Below are 22,075 nucleotides of genomic sequence, written 5' to 3' on the forward strand. Positions count from 1 at the left end.
CCAATGCCATGTTCCACAGCTTTAACCCTTAAAGGTACACAAACATAAACAAATATGAAAAAAAAAAATATAAATAAAGAGTCATAATGTGAAATTTGAATACGCAAACATAACTTCTAATCTCGTTTAAATCATCTCTGTTCAACCCAGGATCATTAAGAAAAAAAAAAAAAAACAGGATCAAATACTATACGACTCCTAATTTTATCAAAAATTTAGGATAAAATAACATAAAACTCATTGAAAATTATCGTCAATGATAAAGCATAGTCAAGCAAATACTTCAAGACCCCCTACCCTTCCCTCCCTAAAAAAAAAAAAAAAAAAAAAAAAAAAAAAAAAAAAAAAAAAATCAACAATAGCTTTCTTAGATTAACACTTTTCAGTGTAAGCAGGGACTACATAAAAGGACAATTCTGTTGGTTAAACTATACACAAGCAAAGAAGTGGCTACGCTCCTTAAAGCAAGTATTTCACTTCTTTTTATATTATGGAAGAGAAAAAAGTGAAATAAAATTTAAATGGTAACAATGTACTTCAAACCTTGAAAAACGTATCTAAGAAGTGCCAAAATCGGTGATGGAAACTAAATTGAAGGTATCTACCCGTTTTTAATCACTTAACATCTGTATTGAAAGATCTATGGCATGAACAGCACCTTCATTTTATTAGTTAGTTGATGCTGCCTTGTAATAAGAATTAATTTTACCACTAATGTTAGTAAATAATCCCTAATTTTTGTATATTTTTTAGGACCTAATATGAGCAACTTATTCTGTACTTTTTTACAGTATTCACTGTCAAAGCACTTGATTTGCTCTTACACTTTTAAATTCATAATGTTTTCTAAAATGAAAATTATGAAAAAACATTTTTAGCAGTGAGCATTAGCTAGCTGCCTTTAGAAATAATTTTTACTAAGATCATTCTAAACATTTTCCATGCTCAAGTGCATAAACAGACACCAATAAATTCTAGACACTTTCCTTTTTTTTATCAGATTAATGGCGTCTTATCAATAGTTTCCCATCACCCCTCCCCCTCCCTAAAGACAACTTAAGAAAGAATGAACCACAGCTCATAGTAAAGAAACTGTGCAGTGGCATAAATTTATCATTTAATGCTGATTTGTAATCTTCTTTTGAACTTTTAAACTGTTTATTGCTCAAATGGCATCTTGCTCAAATGGTTTAGTACTACTGAATGGTTTAATACCCTACTGCACAGATGGTTAACCTATACAAATGACGACTAGTCTAGCTAGAGGTAATTATCATCTATTATTTTGATAATATAATTGATTATTTTTTATAACTTATTATAATATGTCTATTATTTTTTCTTTCTTCTTTGTCACGTCTTTCTTTGTTTGATTATTCATTTATTTCCTTATTTAATCATTTCTTTCGTTGTTTTTAGCTGTGCTTGTCTCTCAGACAGATATTTGTATGTTAGGTAAATGACGATTGAATAATAAATGAGCCTGAACCTGAGTTGGCATTAAACTACTCTTCAGAAAAAGAATACGATAACGTTCAAGTGACTTTAAGATCTGGGAAGCACGCATTAACTATTGCTCGGAGGGAGGGGGAGTGGGAAAAAACCGGTGAACAGGAGGACTACATTGGAAATATAAGAGACTTTACTCCAAAGTTGTCAAAACCAAAGATTATTTTCAGGCGGGGGGATATTTGGCTGTCTGAAACCTTGACAATTTTATATAATTGCTGTGGAACGAATGGCTTTTTCTTCTAAAGATTAAGTATACTATTGTTAATACACAAGGACTCTCCAAAATTAGTAAGAGCTCAAGCCACAAGGGCCCATTACCACTAAAATATTAAGGCGATTGACTTCTCCGCCTTTCGAAAAATTAAAAACACCAGGAAAACATTCGAAGCCCTCCTTTGAGACTTAAAAACTCCAAATACAAAACAATGAAAGCGATCAGTCATTTTAACTAGAATGTGTGCAATGAAGAAGAGTGCGACTTTAATGAGCCAATCATGAAGCTAGGCGGGGACTGCGAAGAGAAGATACAGGCGTTTCTTTATCTGGGATAAAACGTTGGTAATAAGATTTGGTATATTCCATCATGATATCCTGAGTTGCTTCTGGTAAAGTGCCAACACAGCGGGCTGGAGAGCCAGCATAGATGCAAAAGGCAGGAACTACGGTTTCAGGAGGAAGCACAGAATCATCAGCAATCAAGCAACAATCTTTTAGGACACTTCGACGACCCTAGAAAAAGTTGAAATATTATTAAAGAGACACAAACGTCTTTATACATACACACACACACACACACGTGAGTGTGTGAATAAAAGAGAGAGAGACAGAGAGAGAGAGAGAAAGAGAGAAAGAGAGAGAGAGAGAGAGAGAGAGAGAGAGAGAGAGAGAGAGAGAGAGAGAGAGAGAGAGAGAGAGAGAGAGAGAGAGAGAGAGAGAGAGAGAGAGAAAGAAAGAGATAAAGAGAGAGAGAGAGAGAGAGAGAGAGAGAGAGAGAGAGAGAGAGAGAGAGAGAGAGAGAGAGAGAGAGAGAGAGAGAGAGAGAGAGAGAGAGAGAGAGAGAGAGAGAGATGAAAGCACAGCTTCAATTACAGCATTATATTGAAACTCCTTTTCTTACAGTTCCGGTTACTATGCGAACGGGTTGCTCGTTACTTAAAGATTAGCATGATGAAATGTTTTTCAATTTCGCTTAAATTAACGAAGAAACTTTGATAGGACTTACAATAACACAGTTTTTTCCAACATGTACGTATGAGCCAACTGAAGCAGCATTGATGACTGATCCATCCCCAATGAAAGTATGCTCTCCAATATGTAAAGGGAAAAAAGCAACCCTGAAATAAAATATCGACAGATTCACCAATACCGATAGAAATACAAGTGGGGCAGAACACTTTCATAATAATTCCCTGATATTATTAATTTACTACATAGTTTATTATAATTTCAAGCGAATTAATTTGAAAAGAACAAAATGTGGATGAAAATTAGTTATGGCATTCTTCCATAACTTGAATTAAATTTAGTGCAACACAATTTGTATCGAGTTTTTTAAGGGTTTTAGCTGGTCTGCGAAACCGCTTGATATAATTAAAAAAAAACTCTTCAAAATATATTTTATGATTAGAAAAGCGTAAATACCATTTCGGCTTTTTGGACGGTTTGAGGTTGGTGACAACTATTACTACTATAAACAACTCACTGCAGCACCAATCGGCCTACGGCCAAGACAGCTGCATATAGTCCTCTTTCACAAAAACCAATCCAAAGCTTCACTCTTTACCCCATACAATGAAGTGCCAATTTCATTCAAACCAATGAACTTGGGCTTATATAGGCATATTAGCCTCCTCTGCTGCATTGAGAAAGTTTATAAAAGCGTTTCTAATCATACACTTTACAAGTACCTGGAGTCAAATGACCTTATTAGCGACCGCCAATTTGGATGCCACTGGAAACGTTCAACGCTTGACTGCTTAATGGCCCAACAACAGGAGTGGATCGAAATTCTAGCAAAAGAATACAATATTAGGTTAATGTCCTTCAATTGCTATAGCTTTTAACAGAGTATAGCATGTGGCCTATTAAAGAAACTTCAGACGTATGGGGTCAGAGAACGTCTGTTAAAAGTGACTGAGAGCTCTCTTTCCAATCCTTCACTGCGAGTTGTTCTTGACGGGTTCTCTTTCTTCGAATATCCACTAAAGGTGGGCGTACCCCAGAGTATTCTATTGGACCTATGCTTTTCGTTCTTTACCTAAATGACATAGGAGACAACCTTACGAGCCCTCTGCATCATTTTACCAATGACACCACGACACCTTTAGTCATCCTGAAACACGAAGACCCACTCCATGTCTCCCTGTCCCTACAGACCGATATTTAAGAAATTGGAAAGTGGTTCGGGGCCTGGATAGTCAGTTTTAATACATCGAAAACAAAGGAGCTGATAATCTCCCTAACAAAAGTACTATGAATACACCCTAACTTCATCTTCAAGAATAAAGCTATAGAGAAAGTTGACAAGCTTCGTCTCCTTGGAATCCAATTGTCCACAGATATCTCTTGGAAAACCCACCACGATCAGGAGAGAACCTCCTGCATAAGAAAGCTGGGGATCACCCTTCACTGCCAAACCCTTTTAACACTCAGCTGAATCATCCCACTTTACAAGTCTTGCACAAGACCCATAGTCGTGTATGAATGGCTAAAACATGGCGATGCTCCTAAACGTTGTTGGCAGCAATTCAAAAGATGAAGAATAGGGCTTATGGGACACGCTCAGTCACTCCCCAAGACTCTCTCCAGTCTGTGAGTGAGGGGTTTGATGTAGCGTCAATGGCTGTTTTCTACAAGTATATAAATTTACCTCCTCTTCTAGAGCTTTTTCATATTGTGTCCCCTATTGTCCAACCGACAAGACAGACATAAAGGCACAGAGCTCGGTCCAATTATCTTGAGGTTGGAATGCCGAGAACATATTACTTAAAGAACATCTTTATTCAACATTGCACATCAATTTGAAATGATCCTCCGGGGGACGTTATCCCTAAAAATTTCTCTTTTGACTTTTTCAAAGGATGGTTCAGCTGTCATTTAAAACCTCTATAAAACACTAGGAGCAAATCAGATATTTAATTACACCTGCTGCAGCGAATTTCGGAAAAAAAATTCTTCCCACCTCTTCCCACCACATTCGGGGACGACATGTTTTATGCGGCAAAAATAAACGATCTTTGGCAATCTATAATCCTTCATCCGTAAGAAGATGGCCTAGCCACCTTTTTCTAGTCGTTTCTAGTTTGTCCATATTGTTGATAATATTTTACGTTCGCCTGAGCTTTAATTTCTTCATTCATAGTAATTTCTGTTGGTTTTAAGATTATATATTATATAGGAAAATTTATGCTTGTTTTAAGATTCAAATTGAATTTTTTTTACTTTTATGGAAAGAAGACACTTGATTGAATTAATTTAAGTATGCTTCTTTTATTAGCAAACTGTGTTTACTTTTCTATCGTAACCTTGTATCTGTGATCAATAAGATCAGATATCGTTGGAAACCCATTCTGATCAAAACAAGAAGCTATCTTCACAGGAAGGACGCTGCGTCCTGAGGGTTGATTTGTCTAAATCAGGACCTACTTGATAACTCTAGTGCCGGAGCATATGGCTGGCACATTCTAAGGTGGGCCTTTGCAATTTTAGTAGGCAAGCTGAAATAGAATTATGAACTAGCCTACCCGGCGACAGCTGAAACAAGACAGTCCCTATTTGATAGAGGTTGAGTACACATCGGTTTGACGGTCAGCGTTGGATTTGCTTACATTGCCAGGTTAGGACAAGTTGATACTAAATAATAAGTAATATAACCATAAAACGATGAGTTATGTACAATCAGTCTTTGTGACAGTTGAATTTACTGAGTTAGCTAAGAAAAAAATAAGCCTTAGTGGCAACAAAGAATTATGAGAAGGCAGAAGCGCCTTCTATGGCGGCTAAGAAATTTTCAATTTTGTTTTGAAATATATACGCGAATTTTTGAAAGCTGTATATTTTATGGAAAGAAGCCTATATTTTGCCTTGGTGGCAGCTGTAAAAAAGCCTATATTTGCCTCTGTGGCAGTTGAAAAGAAGTCTTCATTTGCCTTTGTGGCAGCTGGAAAAAAGCCTATATTGGTCTTTGTGGTAGTGGAAAAAAGCCTATATTTAGCCTTTGTGGCAGTTGGGAGGCATTTGTAATCCCTTGGATTAGTTGGAAGATGCGTTAGCCTGTGTGGCAATCTTCTTGTATATTATCCCCATATGAGATGGGTACGTTAATTGAACAAAAAAAGAAAAATAAAAAAAGTAGCCGAACAGGGGCCTAAGCCTGCTGTGGCTCTCAGTCAAGAGACAAGTCGTCTTACTGAGAAATTATTGATAACCACATATACGTGTATGTATGTGTTACTGTATATATATGTATGTATGTATATATATGGTTATGTACATACATGTATGTGTGGGTATGTGTACGTATACATATATATATATATATATATATATATATATATATATATATATATATATATATATATATATATATATATATATATATATATATATATATATATATATATATATATATATATATATATATAAAAACGAAGGCGTAATGCCTATAAAAAATAGTTTACTAGGACTGTCCTCACGATAGCCTTGACGGTCTGACAGCATTTCCCCTGGAAATATGGTTACGTTTTTTCGCCTTATACAAAAAAAAAAAAAAAAAAAAAAATTGCGAACTGTGTGAATGATGTTTTCAAGATTTATGTTTTAAATATATATTTAAAATCAATCAAAGGGGAAGACCCGGTAGTTTCAAGACAATAAGATCTGTTTTGTTTTTTCTTGTTTTTTGAGTATATATGTATGTATATATAATGTCGACATATGCCAGCTACATTGGAAAAACACTTTCCTTGGTGATATGCAGATAAGGGCGTTTGCTCCCATTTGAAAGGGAACGTTAATGATATTTTTTTTTTTTTTGTATTTTGATACCTTGGGCAAGTAAAAGGAACTTGTAAATATTATGAGGGGTATTGAGATAGCTAATGTTTTGATATGCCTAAGTTAAGTAATGTCAAAAGAAGCTAAGAATCAACATGACGGTGACTATCAGAAACCTGACAGGTTTTTCCTGAAAGAAGGTCAGATTTCGGTCTATTACAAAATCAAGATTTTACTTTCCCAGGCGTTGAAAATCGAGTTTCATTTCTTAATGAAAAAAAAAAAATATTTGACATTGTGGTGCGGTTTTCGGTGCTTATAGAAAAAATTAATTAATGGAAAGAAAGCCCTCCCCTCGGATTGTTTTCAAGTCACAGAATATTAGGATGGCAAAATAGAATGTGGATGCACAAGTATGTGCTTACATAAAAAAGATTATTGCTCATTTAAAAATAAATGAGATGTTTCGAGGAGATATCTAGAAGAATATGAATGATTGATGTGGAGGGGTAAAAATCGTCGCTCAGGCATGTTTTGTTTCCAGATTGTAAAGAAGAAAAAAAGTGGGTTTGTCTCGTGTGATTAAATCTAGTCGTTGGTTTCGTGGAAGACCAGGGGCGTAAAACGTTGACAGAAGGCTGTTGCCAACAAGAAAACTTGTTATGCATAAGATTGTGAAAAATTACCCGGGTGACGGTCAAGACACCCTCGCGTCGATTCACCTATGTCATATTTCCTCAAAGACAAAGATTATCCAAGTTTAACAGTGATAATCTTGTGAAATGTGTTAATAGCCCTTCTCCATTGCTAAGAATGGAGGGGTTGATAAATCTTTCGTGAGTCTATCGCATTGATGCTATTGAAATTCTGGGAAATGATCAAAAATAATGTTAAAGATATTGTGATGGAAAACAAAAGGTAATAAAAACAAAATAGATAAAATAACTGAACACGTACTTGAAGTGAGGCTATAAGAGAGAGAAAAAAATATACACTAGTTTTCTTTCTGGCCTGATTTCTTATTCTAAGTGAGCTGAAAAAAAAAGAATAAAAAGAAAATGATAAATTTAATCAGATTGAGAGTTAAAATCCTATGAATCTGAGATTTGGACACACTGGAAATCAGAAAGAAATAAGATGAGAAGGAATGACTGGAAGTCAAGACACGGGGGAAAGAAAGTTTTGACTATAGATTAAGCGTTAGCCAAAGTATCTGGGCAAGTTATCACCTTTTTGTTTTGTTTTGCAGAAATGACTTCAATTGATGTGAATGAGAAGAAGTGACTTAATGGCAGAGATTTTTCAGATGCGATAATAAAATTCAAGGAAGGAAAATCGTCTCTTGAATTCAAACCAACAGAGGTAAAAATCCGAGGGAAAAAATTTGAGTCTTGCGATGAGGAGGAATTGTGACAATCTACTGAATGGCTGACGAGCAAGAAAAATCGTCCCTAGTCCTCTTACTCGGAGCTACCGATCTTCAGTCGGTGAAAACATTTTTGTAGCTGCTGTTAGAACTATTAAATCATGCAAGACATGAGCAAGTTATTCAAAATCCAATAGTGGTACCAAATCGGGAAAGTACCCAATCAACTACAGTGCCGAAACCACTTGAGGGAGAGGCCTCGTGCTCAACAAGTTACTTCCAGTCGTCCCAACAAGTAATCAGGCAAATTACAGAATCAATTAAGGAGGAATTAATATCCCAGATAGGGACATCTCCAGTAGAGAGAGCAAGGCGTGAATTGTTTGAACTGGCCAAGTCGAAGTCAGATTTTTCTGGCCCGTTATTCATGTCTCGCTTGAGACACCTCGCCTCTGTAGCCACCTCAACCGGTGACCCTGAAGGGGAAAAGTATCAGGCGGCGTACGAACAGTTTTACCGTATGTAAGTTTTCCCCAGCATGAGCTAGTTCATAGCATAATTAATGTGATCGGCACGTCTACGAAGAAAGCGACTTTCGGGGAATTGCGGAGACTGCTTAAGAGTAAATTAAAACTTGACACAAAAAAACAGCCGTTTGACAAGTGTCAAGAGGTTCAAGTGACAATTCCCTCTAAATACACCTTATGCCCATCGTATAATCCTTATGGATCTTCGAACACCCCCCCCCCCAGAGATACAGGAGGGGTCGTGGGGATAGAGGTGGCAAAAGATGCTACAACTGTGGTTCAGGTTCACATTTGGTGGCCGACTGTTTCGTGGGAAAAACCACGCCAAAAAATGAGGAGTAAAGTTTCTTTCTAAACCAGTCTTATGTTGGTCTTGTATATTTGAATGTTTGATGGGCACAATTAAAACAGTGAAACAGTTTTTATATTCGTTAATTCGTTACTACCATTATCTTTTTTTTCCTTTTTACCCCATATATTCTCTTATATTTAGTTCCATTTTCCCTACTGAGCCCTGTAGTTACGGAAATACGTATGGAAATGTGTAGATGTGCGTAGGCGTACTACAGAAACACGGTGCCATTGGAGACGTGAATTCCAGCGTGGGTATGGCAATATTTGGGTGAGTCATGGACATCACGGGCACCCTTCGGCGGACTATGCCTTAAAGCGTATCTTAAAAAAAAAAGCATGTGAATGACTTCACATTCAGCTGCATTTGTACAAAAAAAATAAAAAAAAAATGCAACATTCCAAGTTACTGTCACCTTAAGTTTCCTCAGGGTAATATTGGTAAAAGTTTGAATAACAAAGTGACTACGGCGAGGAAACTATTAGGTTTTAAGAATGGCTAGGTAGGAATTGGCCCAAAAATTTATTTGGAACCACTGCATAGAGGAAGAGGACCTTTCAGAAAGATTAAAATCATTAGTAGTTTTGCTTATATGTAAAACGTCTGAAAGGTAAATATTGTTAGATTCCAAATTGTGGACCAGAGACATGGGCAGATGCACAAGGGAGTCTGGTTGAAACCCCTGTCCACCCTCATGCAAGCCATTTTATGAGTTTTGATCATTGGGATCAAAGAAAGGAGTATGTAATCTTAGACACTCGACGTTTTATCGCCGGAAATTTAGTGAATCACATATCGCATTGGAAAGAAGTCTCACAAGTGATAGGGTTCACACATTCAGAAGAAATTTTAGGTTGGATCACTAATGGAGTTGACTTAGAAACTTACTTTGTTCCGTATAAGGGTGTCTATAGAGGGAATTTCTATGATTCAGTTGTACCAGTTCCAGCAGAATTTCCTAATTCAAAATCAGTGGACCTGTTTCACGATTTGTTAAAACACTGTTATAACACGGATTCGTGATGGATCGGTGCTGCCATGGGGAAAGGTAGGATATTGTGACCCTCCAAAACTGGTAATGGGACTTACTATAGAGCCAGAGAAACCTAGGCTATGTCACGATGAAACGTTTTTGAATTTATGGATAAAAGGTCTCCCATTTTCGTTAGACACATTGTTGGATATACAACCATATTTAAATGTGGACGGTGAAGTTTTTTTGGTAGATGAACATAGTGCTTATGACCACAATTTTGTCAGGCCAACTAGCAGAACGTACCTTGGATTTAAACATTCTGGCGTACACGAGACGACGAAGAAGACTGGTATTTTGTTTGGACTGTGTTGACTTTTGGCTCTAGGTTATCTCCATATGTTTATGCGCGAATTTCGGAAATACCAACCCTTATTTACAGGAAAGCGGGGGGATGGGGATGGAAGTATTATGATGACGGGTTTCATTACATTCTACCTGGCCCCGATTCTCACTCTGAGAACGACACCTTATATTCGTAATATCGTTGGCGAGAAAATTAAGATTTCTTATATCAAATAAATCGAAATTACATTCATCCTCAAAAGTGAAACATTTGGGCGTGTTTATTGTCTTTAAAAGCGGCTCTTTTATAATACCAGAGGAAAGGTGGAGAAATTTGAAACTTTCAGGATTGAGCTCCTTGGTAAACCTTATTTAAAGGTTAAAGACTTGCAGAGGTTTATAGGAAAGGTAGTAAGCTTCCCCTACCTTCCCTCACGCACGTCTTTTTATAAAATCATGTTCCTCGTGTTTGGGAGGCTGGGAAAGAAAAAAGATACCCGGAGGAAAAATACCAGAAAATGTGATTGAAGAGATAAGATTTTGGGGATGTTTGGAAATAAATGGAACTTGAACTTGTTTAAAAGCTTCACCAAGGGTTTTCCCTTGGAAGATTACAGCCCACAAAGAGTTGGTGATTTTTACGGATGCGAGCAACTACAAATGATCATGCTCGTTTAGGTCACCCGAGAATAAAGTTCTGGAGTTTTCTGATTACTTTGCACCTTCTGATTTAACTTCACCTATACATGTAAAAGAGGCAAAAGCTGTCTTAAACGCCATCCTAGCTGTTTCAGAACTGGTCAGAGATTCCCGGGAGATAGCTAAGGTGGATAACAAAGCGGTTGTTGATAGCTGGACCTTGTCCGGGGTTGTTGCTGGGGATCTTAACAACATATTGAAGGAACTGTTCCTATCAGTTGTAAAATTGAACATATGGTTGAATATGATTTATGTACCCTCGAGTTTGAATCTTGCAGATGCGCCTTCAAGATCGACTGAGAAACAACACTGTATGCTTAGTGGCTGGGCATGGTCAAAAGCGCAAAAAGCCTTTGGTGAAGGGAGGGGGCACACATTTGATTTAACGGTATTGCAATCGAATGTTCAGCATGATCTTCAAGGGGTTCCATTGCCTTTCTATTCGCCATATCCGCAACCTGGCGCAGTTGGAATTGATTTCTTTACCCATAAATTGTCTCCACTGGATGTTTTCTCCCCATTCTGTATGATCCCACATGTTCTACATCATTTGTTAAAGAAGCACCATGGTGGCCCATCATAAAAACATATGCCAGAGATTTCTTGCCCTTAGGGAAAAAGGGAGATAAGAAGGTTTTGGGTTTTCCTTCGAAGAAGGGATATCTCAAAAATAATAAAGGTCTGATAAGTGATCTAGTAGCAGTAAGAGTCAAATTTTAAAATATTAGAGCACATGCAAGTCTATTATGTATTTGTATTTGATGAAAAATGATGATTTTGATAAATAAAAATTGTTCAAAATCTAAAATGCTTCGATTTTGATTGCAGATTCATACTCAACATAATCTTATAAGATAGGAAACCAGGCGAAAAGAATTGGTTGATCTGCTCCGGACCTCACCCTATGGGAAACGGAAATCAAGATTGCAGGAGGATTTAGAGCACTTTTTGAAGGGTCTTGATAAAACGCTTTCAAACTGTTTACCTAGAAATATTGTTTTCTTTTTGATATCGAGAGAAGAAAAGGGAAGAACTATTTTACATAGTTTTGAGTTCCCAAATTTAGCGACCCGTCAATCAGATTGAGGATGTAAAAGGACCCTGGCAACAAGGACAGTCGTTTCCCTTATCGGACAAATCACTGCAATTTTCAATGCTGTGGGCCGCACCAAAACCTGGTCAGAGGAATCAGGCTCAGGGAATCCAGCCAAACCTTACGAGTGAGGACGCTCTTAGCGGCTATCAGGGCACAACAGGCTCAACATGCAGTTACTCCAAAACAAGCCATACCTTTTCAAATTTGGAAACTGGTAATGCTGGCAATACATCTGTGGTCTCACCCGTGCTGCTTAAAACAAAGGGTGATTATTCAGGTGCCTTAGAATGTTTATGAAATAGAGCCTTCTTTATTATACAGTTCTTTCGAGGAGATAGAGCCTCAGATTTAGCTCTAACTAAAAGTAAAGAGATCCTTGTCTTCCCGGATAAAGAGGTCTGTTTTTTAACCATACGTTTGGGAAAACCCTGAGGCAGGTAAATTCTAATACCTTTGCTCTTTTCCGGACGCATGATGAAAAATGTTTCCCGGTTCAAGCTTTCCAAGACTACCTTAGTTTTGCACCGGAATGTGGCTTATTGCCCTTATACGGGTTCCTGTTTAGGACAATCAGAGGCGATGCCTTCATAAATAATCCCATCGATTATGCAACCATTTATAGGTCCCTGAAGATTACGTTAACGGAGATTGGGCTATCGGCTGGAGAGACACCGCACAGTCTTTAAGCTGGTGGAGCAATAACGCTCTCCGCAGGAGGAGTTGGAATTGAAGAAGTAATGGCGACAGTTGGATGGAGAACAAAAGGTACCGAAAAATACTACTTAGCATGGAAAAAAAGTAATGTTGAACGAGAACAGAGACACTTTGAAGAATTTGAAGAAATCAGCTAGGGTCTATGATGACCTTGATAGGATGGTGAAAGATAGATTACTATCCTACCCGGCGACAGCTGAAACAAGACAGTCCCTATTTGATAGAGGACAGAGGGAGCAGGGGTGTAAGGAGGCTATCCCTAAACATATTATGGAAGTGAAAAAAAAGAAAAAAAAGGGATGCAAAACGGAAAGAAGTTATTGACAAAGAGAATCGAGAATCGGCATGGATAAAAGCTCTCAGTAGACTCAACCAGTATTCTTTTGGGGTACCTGACGGTGCTCTTCTTGCCCAATCTTATCAAGTTGTGAAAGCTGGGAGCTGAGTAGGATGGTGAAAGATAGATTACTATCAATTAGAGACAACGCAATTAATATTGGCGAAGTTGGAAAGAGTGGAAGAAATTTTTAAATCTATTGATCCCATCTCTCTCAAAGTTGATAATTTATTGAAAGATTTCCAAAGTCTGGCTACAAGTCTTTCTGGTCAAATTAGTGAGGTACGTTCTGCAGTAGGCGTTAATGCAAAACAAATCGAGAACACTAGCAAGGAACTAGCGTCTAGCCTAGCAAGAATGGAAAGAACAGAAAAAGAGCAGAAAAGGTGCAATGTATTCCTATATAATTGTTCTCCGACTGTAAGAGGAAGATATCTAAAAGAAGATCTTATTTCGTGTTTTACCCGTGTGGTGCCCCATTTAAGTATAATCGAACACGATATTATTCACGCATTTCGTTTACCATCACGAAAAAGCGTCTGACCTATTGTGATCAGATTCCTATCTATAGATATCAAATTCGCAATCCTAAAATCATTTCAGAATTTTCAAAGATATGACCTTACTGTAGCTCCCGATTATTCAGCTGGTGAACGGCTCGCCCGAGGGAAGCTTATACCAGTTATGATACAAGCGAAAGAAGAAGGTCAGTCAAACGTTAAGTTGAGGGGTGTGAGACTTTTTCTTAGAAATCGTTTATTTGTGTACGATAATATAAACTACGAAGTGAAAGAAATAAAAAAAAATAAGGAACTATAGTCCGTGAGTCAGGGAATTTGGAGGAGAGTAGAAGTGGTGTTGAAATGAATCAATATCATCCCAGGAATCAGATTCTACCATCACACCTAAAACCACGATGAAAAGAAGTTGTGAGATGGTGGTGAGCCCAAATGACCAGGATAGTCAACCTAGTGCAGCATATATAAACAGAATAGTGGGGGAGTTAAAAGGAGAGTTGGTATTCGTGGGGGTTATGATGACAGGGGACGGATGGGTGGCCGTCGTGCGTTGCAGTTTAGTGACCGGGGCCCGGATCTTAGATAGTATTCTGTTGATCGAAGTTTCTCTGGTGGACATTTTGAGGGATTTCAGTGCTAAAAATAGTCAATAGCGGGAGCTGGCCCATCTGCAAAGTATTACGTGCATTAAGTTGTTGCAGTGGAATATCCAAGGTCATAATGATGATAAGATGAATGATTTATTCAGGCTAGATGATTATGATGTTATCAGCTTAGTTGAGACATGGCAGAAGGTGCCAATATTTAGAAAAGGTTTTTATAGTTTCCATGTTTCAAGAAAGAGAAGTAAGAATAATTGAAGTTATGGTGGTTACACTGTTGATTAGGAAAAATATATTTAGAGCATGTAATAGGTTAAAATCGCAATCAGAGAATGTGATTTGGTTGAAGATTATTATAGGAATTGTTAAGTTTATGATTTGTGCGGTGTATATCCCTTCAGAATCAAGTAGCTTTAGTTGGCAGGAGGATATGTGGGACATGTTGTATTCAGAGACGTTTAAGTATAAGAGGTTGTATAAAAATTACAAGTGTATATTTTTAGGTGACTTCAATGCATACACAATCGAGATTTTGGAGAAGTGGATTGATCCTTTGCGGGCTGAGGAAGAGGATGATGGTATGAATGATAAAAACATGCAAGAGGATTTGAAGATGTATGGAAAAAGGACAAGTAAGGACCGGTTGCGCAGAAAAAATAATTGGGGAATTAAACCTTTAGATTTTTGTGGAATTGAGAAGTTAGTAATTTGAAACGGGAGGGTGGGAAAAGATAGAGAAAGGGGGATTTTTTTTTGGGGGGGGGGGGGGTTGGTAGTCCCAGTGTTATTGATTATATTTTAGTTGATGTAAGCCTTTGATCGGCATATGGGGACTTTGGAGTTTTGGGAGTTGTGGGGTCTGACCATTGGCCTAATGTAGCAGATATATGGGTTGATAGGGCTATAAATAGAAATGACGGGAATATTTCTGTTAGTAATAGATCTTATTTCATTAAGAAAAAAATGAGGTTGATAACATTGGCGAGGATAAGGTGGTTAAATGGCTAGGAGAGAGTGTAGTTGAGAGGAATTTGGAGGTAGCCCAAAGAATCATAGAGAATGGCCAAGTGGGAGTAAGGACCCACTTGGATAAGGATCAGGCGGGTTTTAGAGATTGCTTTGGGACGACTAATCATATATTTAGTCTGCCGGCTTTAGTTAATAAATATACCAGCGCTAAAAAGGAAGGTTTTACACGACAGTTATAAATAGTAAAGGAGCTTTCGATAATGATTGGAGGTTTTTATTAATGGAACGTTTGTTAGAGATAGGTCTCCTGATCCCATTTGTGTTAGTTTTAGTTTAAATGTATAGGTTTACTAGAGTAGTTGTGGGAGCTGGTAGACAAGTTTCAAGGGTAGTTAGAGGATATAAAGGTGTTAAACTGGGTTGCACATTGTCTCCTAAATTATTCGCCCTATTTATAAATTCTGTTGTGGCGTTTATGGAAAAGAAGGAGGCGCCGATGGTGAGTTTAAATATTGTTTCCATTTGCATGATGTTGTTCGCAGATGACATTGTTTGGTTGCCGATTCACAAAGGAACATTCAGAAATTACTTGATATTTTAGAGGATTATTTGGATACGAAAAAGTTAGAACTTATGTGAATAAAACCGTAGCGTTAGTATTCCGTAAATGTGATAGACTTGAAGAGGATTTTAAAATTAGTTTTAAGGGTAGAAGGGTTAGATTAGTGGAGGAATGGTCATATTTAGGTGTTACGTTTAAGGCGAAAGGAAATTTATTTAGTAGCCATATAGAAAGTAGGACCAAAAAAGGTAAGACATGTTAAAATATGGTATTAAGAAGTCAGCTTAGAGATATTAAAAAGATCCAAGTAATTAAAGAGGTTTTCAGGGCTAAAATCTTAGGCGTAATGCACTAGCCTATGGTTCTAAGGTTTGGGGGTATGTGAAGGGAGATAGGCTAGAAACAGTTTAATTAGGATATTATAAGAGGTGGCTAGGGATAAGTAAGAATACAAATAGTTTAGTACTTAGAGGTGATTTAGGTTTGTTTTCTTTAAGAAGTCGTAGGCTAATTAACATGGTTAGGCTTTGGGAAAAATTTGTAGTGATGAAGGTGCGTAGAAGGTGTAGAAGGTGATCAAGGTGTAGTGGTGCGGGTGATGAAGGCGGCTTATTTAGAAATGTTGAAGGGCAGTTCAGGTAGGGGGTGGCCGTACCAAATTAAGAGTTTATTAGATCAGTCTGGGCTAAGCCATATGCGGCGGGGATGGTTTAGGGCTCGGGGATATGGGGGACCAAGTAAGTAGATTAGTTGAAAGGATTTTACAGAATCAAGAAATATAGGCATGGCAGTTACAGCGTTCGCTTTCGAATTCACTGGGGCTTTATTGTCGGTCGAAGGAGATTTGGGGTGAAGTTTTATTTTTTAAGGTGGGTTTGAATAAAAATGAAATAAAGTTATTAATTGAACTGAGGGCTGATAGTTTGGCACTGGGCCAAAGAAATAAGTTTATCGGGAGGGAAAGGTCAAAAGCTGGTCCTTATTTTGGTCCTATGTGTGGATGTTTAGACGAGAGCGTTTATCACTTGATGGGTGAACGTGAGGAGCTGAGTGATTGGAGACGTGAAGTGTTTGGTAGGGGGGATTATGATTTTGAGTGGTTGGAGAGAGTGTGTACGGGTGAGTGTTTTATAGGTATCAGAAGCTTGGCACGGTTCCTTCGTCTCGCGATGAATCATAGGAGTACACTTCTGTAGGATAAGGTTAGGATTTGTGCAATTTCTTTGTTTATATTTTTTCCATTGCCTATGGGCTTTTAGCGCAAATAAATTATATTCTATTCTATACTTCATAGTTCTAGTCTATTTTTTTAAATCCATTTTCTAATAAACATTATATACTTATAATCTATCTGTAATTTTTACTCCTCTTCTATAATCTGTACTTCATACTCCTAATCTATTTATTAAACTTCCCTTCTAATAAACATTCTATACTCCTCATCTGTAATTTTTGTATTATCTATAACTGTACTTTATGCTCAATACTTCCTACTTCTAATCAGTTGTCTAATATTCACATTCTAAAAACCACTCCAAACTTCTAACCTATCTATGTTCTATTTTTTCTACTTGACAAGCCATACTTCATGCTTCTAATCTATTTTAATATTCACCTTCTCATTAAAATTCTATACTTCTGATCGATTTTTTAATATCCATCTTCTAATAAACACTGTATACATCTAATCTATAATCCATATATAATCTATGCTTCTACCTTATAATCTATACTCCATACTTCTATAGAATCCATCTTCTAATAAACAAACTGAAAAATCCATGGGCTTGAATTGTGGTCGAAATAGTAGCACAAGTAGGTGGGGCCCTCAACTATGCCTACAGCGATGACATGGTCCCCACATCCCCTGTAACATTGACTGTAAGTTGTGTAGTTTGTCCATTGTTTACATGTAGGTTTGGTTTTAAGGACAGATTTGTATTTTTGATTCTGGGTCTCCACAAAGGGATAGGGTATTAAGGCAAAACTTTCAGGAAATGTTGAGGGAGATATTTATCCAACAAAATTTTAAGATAGTCGTTTTTCATAATAGTCAAATTTCCAGTAACTATGCCTCCAGGGATGACATGACTCTACAATCCTTGAGGCAAGGGTTGTAAATTAAGCATTTTACCCATTGTTTAAAAAAAGGATTTATTACTGGGAAACGGGAGAATGCTTGATCCCGGATGGATCTGAAAAGGCTCAATATATTAAGGTTAAACTTCATGGAATGTCTAGGAGAATGTCGACCCTTTATCTTGTCATCTTACCTTACCTTGAATTGCTTGTTCCTTAAATTTTCAGAAAGTATTCTTTCAAGCTTAGGTTTACTCAAAAGGCAGAATTTTCTTCGTTTCTTTTCGGAAAATCATTCATTTGTTTCTGAGGTAGATTTATAATTTAGCTACTCTGACTACTGGTAACTTTATGCTTATCAGTAAGTCATCATCTCTTAGAGTATAAAAACGATTAGAGAAAGAAAAAAGCAGCGATCGTACAATAATGATATATTATTTGAAAGCCAAATTACATCTTTCATTGACTTCGAAAGCAGTTGTCAACATTAGACAGCCCAAAAAAATTCAAACCGGTTAAAAGATGATATATTACCCTTTCGCAAATTTTTTAAATGGTGGTCTCAGGACAACCCTTCTTTTAATTATGCAATAATGCCCGGTCCTGATATTAGCCAAGTCTCCTCTGATTATACTTTCAGCTTCAACAATGTTCTTACCGTTGAGTACAATGTTCTGAGAGCCACACAGTACAGATTGTCGGCAGACTTTGTTTCCAGTATGCTAAAAAAAGGGCATTTCAATTACTATTTATAAGAAAACAACTGATACAGCTAATTTCAAACCTAGAAAGATGGAGCGTTTTATTGGAGCGTGGTTGACATAAATGAGCAAGCCATAAGCTACTGTGAAAAACATTTTTACGGCAAATATTAACATTTGTGCGCCAAAACCGAGCAATTGGACAGCTTAACTAAGTATATAAGAACTTCGATTGAGATTTAGCTCTTTTCACCTGCATTTGGAGTATCTTATTATCAGGCATTCAATTCTGTTGAGTTAAAATTCTAGAAACATGAGTTTCAGAGTAACAAATGCTAATAAGAGCATCAAGCAAAAAAAAATTTGATCCAAAGCTTCTGTTTCTTCTTCTTCACTAGGTATGAGGTCCATGAAAGCCAAGGGCAAGTTTTTTCACCTCTTAATTGCACTGGCTAGAATATTGGGATATGACTATGAACAATTAAAATAGGAGTCCAGGTGCCATATGCTTAAAGTAACATGAGAATCACTAGTATATATGGTTCTTCTTTAGTATCTCAATCTCAATTTCTCAAGATGACAAGGGAGGCAAGAATTCAAAATTTCCCTGAACAAATTGGGTGTCTTAGCAATGGAGCACTGACACTCAAGGGCAATGGTTTACTGACAAGGGGGCTGAAATTCAAACAGCTAGTGCTGGATTATTTTATGAGCTGAAAAGAAAGTGTGACAACGTTGAAAATTACATAAACCCATTTAAATAAGACGGTATAAGGGGCAAGAGCCCCGGATTTTAGCCTGAAATATAAAACTGTATCATGTCTTGGGCTGGAGAGCGATGACATCTGTTTGCTTTGGCTAGATTGGGCATTACACAGGCGACCTTGGCTGCTTGAAGATCTGCTGTTTCATAATATTTAACCCATTTATGGCTTGGATCATGCTGGAAATATATTCAATTACCCCTGTGCCTGATATTACAACTGATATTACTAAATCAGCTTAGCTGTTCGTATGTCAAGTACGCTTATAAAAAAAGCATGGAAGAAGAATTGTTATTTTGTCGTCTTATGAAAGACCATACTACAGAGATAGACATGTATTGTAAAGCTGACGAAATTTTTAAAACTGAAGGTTCAGAATAGAAAAATTGCTGAGGAATATGCACAGATGGTGCAAAAGTGATGAGGGGCAGAAATACTACTTTTAAATCATTTTTTTTTTTTTCAAGTTGCTAATTATGATCATACGACTTTTACTTACTACCTTATTCACCAAGAGGCCGTTGCAGCCAAAAAAAAAAAAAAAATAAAATAAAGAAGATTATCGTAGCAAAAAGAAGATTATCGTTATTAAAGAAGGAAATCGAAATATTTTTAACCAAACAAAATGTGAACTTGCAGCTTTTTTTTTAAATGACTTATGGCTATCCAAGCTGCATTATTTCTCAGGTATTATTGCAAAATTTAACAATTGTCAACTTGTCTCTTGAGGGAAAAAATTGAAAAACATTTATTTCGAATGATAGAATTGAAAGTCTTATAAAAAAGATCAACATTTCGAAAAGTAGGCTAGAAAAAAATACGTTCACATTGCTTTTCAGTGTCGAAAATTTCATAATCGAGAGGAATTATTGTAAAACTATTATTGCAAAAATTCCTGTAGGTCACTTAAAAGCACTAGAACACAGTTCTATATATATGTTATATTAAATATTGATTTCAAAAAGCTAGTTTGGATTCAAAAGTCGTTTTGAATTGGCTTAAATGAGATTGATCACCTGCTACTTAAAGCTGAAGAGGAATTTACAGAGCTTTCAAGTGACTCAAACTTAAAACTACAATTTCCAAAAAAAGTCCTTGACTAAATTCTGGATAGAAACTAGAACTGAATTTCTCACAATCGGTTATATGGCATTAAATGTTCTTCTGCCATTCGATACAGCATATTTATGTAAAGTTAGTTTCTCAGATTTAACACATATTAAAACTTAATATCGTTAATCGCTAAAGAAAATGTTGAAGAGGTCTTACATCCAGCAGTATCAAACATTCCACGAAGATATAATTTGTTATGCAATAAAAACAGACACATCCATCTGATTACATATTTTCCTTTAATTTCAATTTAATACTTACCACTCAACGACTGCGTTCGAATATATACAAGTGAACTAAGATGGTCAAAATTCCCTTTTTTATGTAACAAAAAGACAAAGAATATGGCACTGGAGGTTACGGTCCCTACCAGCGGTGATGATCTCCATTTCATGGCCCTTCATCCAGAAAATGCAATAGGGGACTGGAGCCATCTATCCTGCGCTTCCGTGCACCCTTCCTTTTTACCTTCTCCAGATTTTTTCATGTGCCCATTCAAAGCTGGGTCAACTCTGACTAGGCTTACAGAGCCATGCCACAGTCCCCCGTTCCAAACAAAACAACCATCAATACCAGGACCCAAACCCTAGTCCTCACAGACAAAGCTTTTCAATTTTTTTTTTTTATTGCAAAATACAATTTTGATGAAAAATAGGGCATATCCTTTTTGTAACTATAATAAATACAATTTTACAACTTTTTGTGCAATTTTTGAATTTAAATTTTTGTATGTTTCAATAAAAAAATACTAAAAGTATACATTTTCATATGTATGTGCATATTGTTACCTAATAAACAAGTCATAAAAAATATTTATTTATCTTCCTTTTATATTTAAATGGGGTCGCCTGGAAACTCACAGTCATAAATGTGGTTGGGAATGAAAAAGGTTTAAGAAGCGCTGCTGTAGAAGAACAAGACAAAACACAAAACTATGAAGGAGAACATATGAGAACCGAGTTATTGCGCGACAAACTTCGCAGCCATAAGGACCCTGAATGCTGCAAGTACAAGAGACATTTGCTAATTGATTGATGACAGGTCTATATAATCGGAGGACAGAAAGGAGGGTTGATGAGAAACAGCTAAAAATGGATGTGTTTAGCCTTTCCGATAAATGTCAAATTGTGTGGGAACTGCTGTATAAAATTTGAAAAGATGTATGTGGAAATAATGAATAGCAGATCAAAGGGGAAAGAATAAAAGCTTATTTGTTTTGAAGGGAAGTCCTTTGTCATGTTCTATTGGGTGATCAGACCAGAGACACCAACGGCTTTTTCATCTTTTGATGGGATTTCTTTCTATAATCCTATTATTACTCTTGCCAATTTTCTGTTTTTCAACCAATACCTGTCCTAGAACCCCAGATTAATGGTTTAAAGGAACTGTAACATAGTAAATAACACAAATACATGCACTAACAGTCTAATACAAGCACAACAGCAGATACCATCCATGACAGTTCAACCTCAAGAGAGGCAATTAAGTACTTCAGGGAGTAGTAACATTTGGCATCAGCAGTTGCCAACTGCTTCACCTCTGACCAACCACTATCTATAGTCAACTCTGCTGGGCTACTCTTTAAACCTTGAATATTGGTTTGAACAAGAGGATATTTCTTTTCTTGAAAAGTTTGGCCAACATTCACATTTTTTTAGGTATGTCATTGGAGCACTAAGGTTCTACTGTACACTATTTCAACTTGCAAATATGATAGGATTATTTCATTGGATATTCCCCGTTTGTTTCATTTTTTTCATTCTGAATATTTTCCTAATGAAAACAAAAAATTTCTTACTTTGTTTTTTGCTACTGGTTTCTAGACACATTCAACAGCTATCTGGGATTCAA

The 22,075-nt window shown here is 36.8% G+C and overlaps 1 protein-coding gene across 2 annotated transcripts in view; it reads right to left on the reverse strand.

Moving 5' to 3' along the window:
* Window positions 1–372: 372 nt before the first annotated feature.
* DCTN5-p25 (Dynactin 5, p25 subunit) overlaps window positions 373–22,075 on the reverse strand; it is a 35,175-nt gene continuing 13,472 nt past the window's right edge. For both annotated transcript variants that reach the window (XM_089103550.1, XM_089103549.1), the window contains exons 3-5: window positions 18,181–18,368; window positions 2,735–2,846; window positions 373–2,241 (exon numbers count right to left, since the gene is read on the reverse strand). In XM_089103550.1, the coding sequence (XP_088959676.1) occupies window positions 2,005–2,241; window positions 2,735–2,846; window positions 18,181–18,368 (537 nt within the window). In that variant the 3' untranslated portion in view covers window positions 373–2,004. The remainder of the gene's footprint in view (window positions 2,242–2,734; window positions 2,847–18,180; window positions 18,369–22,075) is intronic.

Source organism: Artemia sp. Qi Xiang Cuo, chromosome 17 (assembly GCF_049724085.1).
Source record: "Artemia sp. Qi Xiang Cuo chromosome 17, ASM4972408v1, whole genome shotgun sequence".
NCBI classification, from domain to species: Eukaryota; Metazoa; Arthropoda; class Branchiopoda; order Anostraca; family Artemiidae; genus Artemia; species Artemia sp. Qi Xiang Cuo.